Genomic DNA, 10,189 nt, shown 5'->3' with positions numbered 1-10,189 from the left:
GCGGGCTAAATTCAACGGACTTGATGTCATGATGCCATTGTTTACATTTTTAAAATTGTATTATTATTACCACACTCTTATAAATATAATTAATGATACAAATAATTTACTATAGTCATACACAACTGCATAGCCAAAGGATCGTTCCATCTGTAATAAAGGAGGAGGGGAGCACTGACATGCATCTTGCAGCCGTTGTGGAGAAAACAAACAGATCTATTCTACACAGGAGACCAAGCAATTACTTCGCTTTAAAAATATATATATATATATATATATATATATATATATATATATATATATATAAATATTTTCTGTTAAATGCACAATCACACATCGGTTTTAAAAATATTTTATTGAACCCTTGAGAAAAAATCGTGATTCACAATCATGTATAGTCTGATTTATGTTTTAGTATAAACATAAATGTGCATGATTATATTGTGTTTTGGTAATTTCGTAAATGTCTGTCCGTCAGTAACTGAAGTCCATTGAGTACCAGGTATCTGTCAGTAGGCAATTTATAAACCATTTTAACCATTTATAAACAATACTCATAGACACATGATATTCTAAAACGAGCACTGCACTAAATCACTGCTTCTCAATATCAAAATCTGATTTGGTTTCCCTTTTTTATGCACAACAATACATCAAACACTTCAAATACTAAAAGTAACAATACATAAAATGCAAAAATCATTTTTGAAAAATCCATCAGATTTAATCTGATTGTGAGAGATTTCTTAATAAATGTTCTTATGAAAAACTAAATTAATGTGGCCAGTCACACTTCCAAGGATTTGACTGTGGGGGTTTAAGACATTTTCCCAACCGCTCACAGCCAGGAGGACTCCAGTTCTGAGGAGGATGAGAAACACACATGAACACGTGAGGGCGCTGTTGCACCACGAGCTGTTAAAGACACCTGTCTACTGTGACCCTAACAATCTTCCAGCGCATTAATGGCACAAAATAAAGACAATTTTGCAGTGACAGAAAAATCTACAAAGGCTGCTAATAAACAAAACACTAACCGAATAAATAAAATACTTTTTGTATATACTCATTTATATTGATTTTATTTTACTAAAAAAATAAAATGTTTATTTATTTATTTATTTTGTATGCTTTATTGTCATTGTACACAAAATACAACGAAATTGTAGAGCTGCATAAGGTGCTTAGGTACATCATAAACAGAAAAGAGACTAAAAAGAAATATACAGAATACAGAGAGATGTAACGAAATAAAATATATTAAACTAAGAGAATAAGGAGAGTGAAATGAAAAGAATTGCTTGCATTTTTGCATAATTGCTTGCAAAATTAAGCATTAATTGAAAACTAAAGGGATTGAAAACGTGCAAAGATGTTGTAAAATATTCAGTTGCGTGCAAAAATTTATGACATAATTGCCTAGCAGTACAATACCGAAACATCATTCATAAATAAATAAACATGAAAAAAAAGCTATTGTACCATTTTATTTGATTTAATAGCAGGTTTGAAATCAAAAGATGTGAACAGTGTTCATTTCATATGACGATGAGCAATGGAAAAATGAAGGTCAAAGGGTTAAATTAGATCTGTTAAAACCCGAAGCAAACATTCTCAAGTAACAGTATCAATCAAGCAATAATCATCTCACCATGACAGCCAGGTCACACATGTTGAGCTGCGGCATTCCAGGGATCAAATCCTTCAGATGCTTCTCCACTACTGCAGTCACCTGTCTGTGAACGTCCCGGTACTCCTTAGACTGGACACTTTAAGGCAAACGACAATTTATTCACATTACAGTAATGAAAGAACAAAAGGATTTCTTTTTACAGTAGGAAGTTCTTTACAAGATACATTATTTTATTCATGCAAAATGCAGAAAATATATTTAGAATGCCCTTGATTTAATTTTGGGGTAAAACCAACCCTGATATGTTTTTGTGAGATACACTTAATTACCATATACGTGTACCATAAAACACATTTTACAGTTGGTTTACAGTCAGTTATGATTCTGCTTCGAAACAAATAAGCTGACATTTGCTCTCGAGTAACTCCGTTTACATCATCTTCAATTAAGAACCGTCTCCACAGCCTCATCTTAGCACTGAATATAAAATAGTTTTAATTAATTATTCGCTCATGCATGGTTATTACAACATAATGCATGGAAAAATATGTGACAGGCGGGCAATCCCACCATAAAACACACACACACACGCGCACGCGCGCGCACAGGTCCCTGAGGGTTGCCATTTCCACAGAAGCGGTCATGTGTCCTCTCATTATTTGTGTTGGACAGCATCCCGCACCCCTGCGTAGTGCACAGGGACCCTGATGGTTTCAAAGGAACGCTGCTCTCAATAGGACCTGTAGGCTTAATGGGCTTCAGAGAATGCGTGTCTGTGCGAGAAACACACGCAGACAAATATCACCGCTGCAATTACGGCCGTAATACAAAGGCAGGCAGCACCTGTGTCATGCCTGTCCCCTGCTCTCAAAGGCAGCCTTCTGATTGGCCCCCGGGGAGGGGGTGTGTACGTGTGGGGTGAAGTGTCAATTAGTGTAATTACCCTAGGCGCTGTCCGACTCACACCTCCGGTCTCTACACTTCTGCTTTCCCCCGGGAGATTTGGGTATGAGCCGCACGCTAACATCTGCTCCCCTCTCGCTCAGCCTGGACCAAGTGTCTTCACCCCATTGCCCAAAACACATTACTTCACTTCTGAGATACTTTTCATCAGCAGTTAAGAGGTTTTGTCAAATGGTTGACCAACATCAATGACTGACTGGAAATAATAACCACCAATTCCATCGTCCAAAAGTCAAAGGGTTTTTGGTTAAAAGTAAGGTGATAATAAGGTCTGTGGTTAACACAACTGAAAGATATTTTCAAATTTTATTCTAAGGCATAAAACACATCACTAATAGCCCTTTGTGATTTTCAAAGCATTTACTTGTCTCAAAAAAGGAGATCGCTAAGAAGAGGCTAAATGGGACTGCAGAGGCTGTTGGGGGCGTTAACCATCATCACACTGAACAGGTAAACTTACTAGTCTGCTTTCACAGGCTTTTTGTGTTACTCCTGCACTATTCTAACTCAAGCTTTCAGGAAAAAAAAAAATAAGAAGTTTGTAGTTGAAGACTTGTACTTGATAAGACCTTAGTCAGGCTAGTACCATATTTAATTTTGACAGGAATAAAAATGAAGTTGTGGATAGAAGTACAGCGTGTTCAATGGACTGCACTGTTGTTTAACAACATGACAAAACATCATCACAAAAACTCCATAAAACAGTTTGAAAGTTGAGAGGTCCAACCTTTGCACAGAGCATGCCATTGTCATGACTGCAGTCTATCCCTCACAGCTTCGTTTTCATTTACATTCAATTCAATATGGCATCTAGCCTGACTAAAGGTGGTGACTGTGAAGTCATGCGACCGAAGACAGGCAATTGTATTTAGGCTCTAAAAGTTGTTCAACTGAAAAAAAAATATATATATATATCATGATGAACAACATCATAAACTCTGGTTTGGTCATCCAAAAGCCAATGGAAAAATCCTATTGGGTTTTAGTCAAGGAATGGGGCGATGCTAAAGTCAGCTTACCTACAAAAAATGTGTCATTGTTGCAGCACTCTGTTTCACATCATTTCAAGTTTGGAATCTATATACTTATCAGTCTTATCAGGATGTGTCTTCGACACACGTTCACAAGAGCGTCATGGTACTATCGTGAACATGCAGCGGATACTGACAAAAGAAGAAATTGTTAAACACTGTCGTTATTTTTGTTTTCTTCATGCACAAAAAGTATTCTTGTAGCTTCATAAAATTAAGGTTGAACCACTGATGTCACATGAACTATTTTTATGATGTCCCTACTACCTTTCTGGACCTTGATCGTGGTATTTCCCTTGCTGTCTATGCAGGGTCAGAAAGCTCTCGGATTCCATCAAAAATATCTTAATTTGTGTTCCGAAGATGAACAATTTTTTTGGGGGGTGAACAACCATTTTAACCTAGTTGTAGTGTAATTGAGCATCAAGTTACAACTTACACATTTCTAAATATGTGACTGTTGCACCTTTAAACGTAATTGAAACATAATGCTGCATCAGCCAAATATTTACAGCAGCTACCAACCAGGAATAACGGTTGAAATAAACTTGCAGACCTATTGGATTCCATAACTGAGCTTTTCCCTGACACACTTCAATCATTTAGACGTAAATGATGATGCTGACATTTACACTCATTTACTCAGTCATTTCTCTGACTAAATGACTCAGCAGCTCTCAAGCATGAAACAGATCTATGCACATTCCCATTTGTGTGGTCGTATGTCACTTGTGCATGCTAGTTTTTAACACAACAATGTAAATCAGTATTCACTGTATTAAGGACTAATGACTAATTTTACATACAATTCCCGAGAATACTATTTCAAGCATAACATATGATTCCTTTAAGTATACTGTTTAATGGGTTTTATGATAATGTATAATGTCGCAATTTAACGCTAATACGTACTTATGGAGACAGGAGTAAAACTCACTGTAAAAATATAAACTGAAATGCAGAGCCCCCTACATTTTCGTAATTACAGTGGATAGCTGTACCTGCGCATTTGTTGCTGCCGTAATGCAAAACAAAGAAAACATTTTTCAGTGTATTTCTACACTGCCTAAATTTCTGCATTAAAATTTCAATGACGACATTCTTGTTCAAATATTTCCCCACAACCTGGTAGTCATCACTGTAAAAATTTTGGAGACTGAGTGAGTGTGATTTTGTGATAAAACCTTGGGCTTTTGATGGGAGTCTTGTGCATGCCAAAAATAAAATACTTTAATTCCCATCTCCTCTTGGGTAAAATGCTGGATCAATTCAGAGGGCTTCAGATCACACACACAGGAAACATTTGTTCTTCTATTCATGATAGACGTGAAGACGCACCAAGGGGCAGGGCACTTCAGCACTCGATCTGCTAAACGTATGCCGCCTTCACTGTATGTCCTGTGTATTATGCCCCTGGGTCCTTAATCAATAATTAACCATAACATGTTTATTTATGCCTAGAGTCCAGACAAACAATAGAAAATTCACAGTCAGCACAGCTCATTAGCATTTTTCTGAACCTTGGTTTCCTTTCTACAACTGTAGACGCATGATTAATAATAACAATGCATGCAAATACAGTCTTTTGATTTATAATGCATGACACCCAGGGGGCAGGGTTATTGCTCAGGTGTGTCACCAGACTGATTAGTGATTCACACACTCGCATGCACAAAACAGCATTCTCCAATGCTGCATGCGGAGAACACAATGAAACAAGAGCGAATCGGTATTCACATGGTAAAAACACCAACAAGTATAACTGAATGAATGAATAAAATAAGTCACACACACACAGTTGGAGCTAGACAAGGGAATTGAGCTGAAGAGGCAATCAAATACCTCTGCCTTTTCTCTCTGCTTTCCCCCACCCCATTCCCCCGGTGGAAATTGAGCAGTTCTACGAGCACTATTGATTGAGGGCTGAAGTGCTTGTCGGCAGCAGATGAGGCCCGAGTTGCCTGCTACATTAGCCCCAGGCAGGATGGGACTTAAGTGCTCTCGGCCGGGATAAGGCAGGCAGGCAGGCAGGCAGAGCAGGGCACGACGTGAGATGGGGGTCAGCATGGCAGGGTTGTGTAGACTGAACGATTTCTTTGGACTGTTAGCTTGGTTAGTGTTTTCTTACCAGGCAGGACAGCACTGCCACTAATAGCTAAACTTCCAAGGAATCCCTATTATATTTGCTAATTGTGCAGGAAAATCTGCAAAATTTATTTAAGATCAATGTGAAATCCAAATGAACTATATTCACGTTCTGGGATATTAATTTGCATGATTCATGGATGCATGTTATTCTAAATGTATGTATTTATAATCTTTCATTTTTTAATTAATGTCACTAAGGCCCTTTTTTTCCCAAAATTGACAGACCACAGGAGCATTAGGAACAGGTCCTAATGCAGAGCTTCTTCTTTTTTTTTTTTTTTTTAACTGTGTTGAATGAAATCTATATATCAGCCATAAAGGAGTGAGACTACAAAACATCCAGAGTGTAAAAGACTCGCGCATAATCACACAGAGTTAAATAAATAGGAGTTTATAACCATAAGCATTACGGCAAAAATTGCGCTTCAAAATGATTACAAAAATATATATATATATATATATATATATATATATATTCCAAACTTTGACAAATAATACTTGGATAATGTATAAATAAATATAAAAATGGACAATTCTAAGCATAAAATCAAGAATTCTTACAAAGCATGCAGCTGCATAGAATATGTTGGCCATCTACTGGCCATTATTGTTATAACATAACATAACATAACATAACATTTTTTTTTTTTGGACCAAACACATGATAAATTCTCATGTTTTCGTTGTTTCAACTTTCAGAAGTGTAGATTTGTTAGCAAACAGTCTGCATATTTGCTTATACAAATGATAATAGAGACATTTACATAAAAATAAGATCTAAATAGCCATTAAATTACTACTACAGGATGTGTCCCTTTTTCAGAACTGAAAGTGACTCGAGGAGGAGCATAATTACTAATTAAGTGAGCTCAGTTTGCTTCCTTACTACAATGTCTGAACTGTTCAGACATTCATTAAGTCCCAAGACGTCAAATCTTGATCAAGTCTGGACTCAGACTTAACCTATTCAGGTCTCAGCCTGGACTTGAATGTGCTTTACTACAATATTGCCTTTTAACACTGCATTGTTGCCATCTCTAAAAAGCCACTCTGATGTTAATACAAGTATTATAGGCTTTGTCAATTTCCCTTCTTGCATTTAAGCTGTTCTATCTTTGTTTTTATATGATTCATCAGTTGGGACAAGATGAAAGTCTTGAACAGTGCATTTATTTATTTAACAAAAAAAACAAACAAAAAATTAAAAAAGCTTTTGTACTGCAGCTTTAGGTCAAGTAATGGGCTCATTAACTTTTCATAATTTCCATATTAACTTTAATGGTAAAAGAGAAAAAACAGCTTTTCTAAGCTACTGATATGATGTCTTCATTTAAAGCGAGTGTACTAGAAGTTTAAAAAAAATTTTTTTTCAAAAGCACTATTAATTTATTTGAACGTTAAACTTTTTTTTTTGAGGTAGACAAAATAGGTTGTTTACCTTTAAAAATAGTACACTGTCGTTTGATTTGCATCTAGAAAATTCCCCCCACCCTAAAAAAAATAAAAAAATAATCATCAAATAATCAAATGAGATAAAATACATTTAATTTTATATGTATTTAAATCATTGGATTATCTCGTTTCTTTGACTATACTAAGTGCATAGTGTGAGGCTTGTTGGGGACAGTGGGCACGTGGGGCTGTGCTGTCAGTCTGCCACTGGACTGGAGGTATGTGCATAGACAGGCTCTACATCATCTTAAGTGGCTCTTTAGGTGTAGACAGAGATTAATGAGCACCGACCGCTCCAGCTGGGTGCACAGAAGAGCAGACGGTCAGCAGCCTGACACAGATTCACAGGGGACGAGGAACGAGCGAAAGAATGGAAGAATGAGGGGGGTTGGTGTTTGGATCTGGACCGTTCTGACCTATTCGAAAACATTCACTGTAAACTGGAAAGATAAGGGGGATGAAGATGGTCAAACTAACAGCTCTCTCCTCTCCAGTGCTCAACACAGCTATTGATTTTTTTTTTTTTTGGATGAATCTTTCTTTTTTCACAGTTAGTGCTTGAGACCAGCAGAGCAGAGAAGAGGAAGAGGCAGAAGAAACAACATTAATGTTTAATTACTCTGTCTCTCTTCAAGAAAGGGAGGGATATAAAAAACACAACAACAACAGCGAGACAGAAGAGAAATAAAGCTGAAAAAGGGTTAAAGAGAGGGTTACTCTGTTCTTACAAGGGACGAGTCATGATTTTCAACTAAAAAGAGGCATCATGAAAGACATTTATATATAAACAGTGTGTGTATATATATATATATATATATATATATATATATATATATATATATATATATATATATATATATATATATATATATATATATACACACACACACACACACACACACAGTATCTCACAGAAGTGAGTACACCCCTCACATTTTTGTAAATATTTTATTATATCTTTTCATGTGACAACACTGAAGAAATGACACTTTGCTACAATGTAAAGTAGTGAGTGTACAGCTTGTATAACAGTGTAAATTTGCTTTCCCCTCAAAATAACTCAACACACAGCCATTAATGTCTAAACCACTGGCCACAAAAGTGAGTACACCCCGAAGTCAAAATGTCCGAATTGGGCCCAATTAGCCATTTTCTCTCCCCGGTGTCATGTGACTTGTTAGTGTTACAAGGTCTCAGGTGTGAATGGGGAGCAGGAGTGTTAAATTTGGTGTTATCGCTCTCACTCTCTCATACTGGTCACTGGAAGTTCAATATGGCACCTCATGGCAAAGAATTCTCTGAGGATCTGAAAAAAAGAATTGTTGTTCTACATAAAGATGGCGTAGGCTATAAGAAGATTACCAAGACCCTGAAACTGCGCTGCAGCACGGTGGCCAAGACCATACAGCGGTTTAACAGGACAGGTTCCACTCAGAACAGGCCTCGCCATGGTCGACCAAAGAAGTTGAGTGCACGTGCTCAGCATCGTATCCAGAGGTTGTGTTTGGCAAATAGACGTATGAGTGCTGCCAGCATTGCTGCAGAGGTTGAAGGGGTGGGGGGTCAGCCTCTCAGTGCTCAGACCATACGCCGCACACTGCATCAAATTGGTCTGCATGGCTGTCGTCCCAGAAGGAAGCCTCTTCTAAAGATGATGCACAAGAAAGCCCGCAAACAGTTTGCTGAAGACAAGCAGAATAAGGACATGGATTACTGGAACCATGTCCTGTGGTCTGATGAGACCAAGATAAACTTATTTCTTTCAGATGGTGTCAAGCGTGTGTGGCGGCAACCAGGTGTGGAGTACAAAGACAAGTAGTGTCTTGCCTACAGTCAAGCATGGTGGTGGGAGTGTCATGGGCTGGCGCTGCATGAGTGCTGCCGGCACTGGGGAGCTACAGTTCATTGAGGGAACCATGAATGCCAACATGTACTGTGACATACTGAAGCAGAGCATGAGCCCCTCCCTTCGGAGACTGGGCCGCAGGGCAGTATTGCAACATGATAACGACCCCAAACACACCTCCAAGACGACCACTGCCTTGCTAAAGAAGCTGAGGGTAAAGGTGATGGACTGGCCAAGCATGTCTCCAGACCTAAACCCTATTGAGCATCTGTGGGGCATCCTTCAAACGGAAGGTGGAGGAGCGCAAGGTCTCTAACATCCACCAGCTCCGTGATGTCGTCATGGAGGAGTGGAAGAGAAATCCAGTGGCAACCTGTGAAGCTCTGGTGAACTCCAGGCCCAAGAGGGTTAAGGCAGTACTGGAAAATAATGATGGCCACACAAAATATTGACATTTTGGGCCCATACATACATATACACACACACACTGTTTACTATTACGTTACTATTTAATATGGAGCAATTACACAGGTGAACTAAACATATTTTTGGCATATTATATTATATTATTATTGTTATATTATATAATATTATTTTTGTCCAAATGCTTGAGCGTCATGCAGTCTGAACACAAACCCAAGAGCAACCTAATTACACAGAGCTTCCTTAAAGTTCCCCTATTATGGATTTTTGAAAATTACCTTTCATGCAGTGTGTAGCACAGCTGTAAGTGAATGAAAACATCCTGCAAAGTTTTAAATCTGAAAGTGCACCATGTATAAAGTTATTGTCTCTCAAAAGAAAGAATCGATTCTGAATCATTGAAACGAATCTTAAGCCGTTTCATGTTAACGTCAAAATGAAACATTAGCATATTGCCCACCCACTTGTTGCCACCAGGTACCACTGTTGGAGCATTAAAAATGGTTTCTGTTCTTTGGTAACGGCTGTATACAAAAGCAGCACTGCTCACAATCACAAACACTGCTTTAAAAGAAATCGACCAATCGGACCAATCATCGCAGATTAAATAAGGTAAAAATAAATGCATATTATAAGAAAATGAAAGTGTTTTTTGACCTTGCATGCATGTCAACCTGTTGTTGGGGACTCCCA

At 37.9% G+C, this 10,189-nt stretch overlaps 1 protein-coding gene across 1 annotated transcript in view; it reads right to left on the bottom strand.

Annotated features, from left to right (window-relative positions):
- Positions 1–336: 336 nt before the first annotated feature.
- The window catches only part of galns (galactosamine (N-acetyl)-6-sulfatase), a 40,414-nt gene continuing 30,561 nt past the window's right edge, over positions 337–10,189 (bottom strand). Inside the window, exons 13-14 of the mRNA XM_058783498.1 lie at positions 1,652–1,769; positions 337–861 (exon numbers count right to left, since the gene is read on the bottom strand). Of these exons, the coding sequence (XP_058639481.1) occupies positions 775–861; positions 1,652–1,769 (205 nt within the window). The 3' untranslated portion in view covers positions 337–774. The remainder of the gene's footprint in view (positions 862–1,651; positions 1,770–10,189) is intronic.

Source organism: Onychostoma macrolepis, chromosome 07 (genome assembly GCF_012432095.1).
Source record: "Onychostoma macrolepis isolate SWU-2019 chromosome 07, ASM1243209v1, whole genome shotgun sequence".
Lineage (NCBI taxonomy): Eukaryota > Metazoa > Chordata > Actinopteri > Cypriniformes > Cyprinidae > Onychostoma > Onychostoma macrolepis.
Note: the sequence above shows the minus strand (reverse complement) of the source record. Positions and strands in the feature narration are given on the sequence as shown.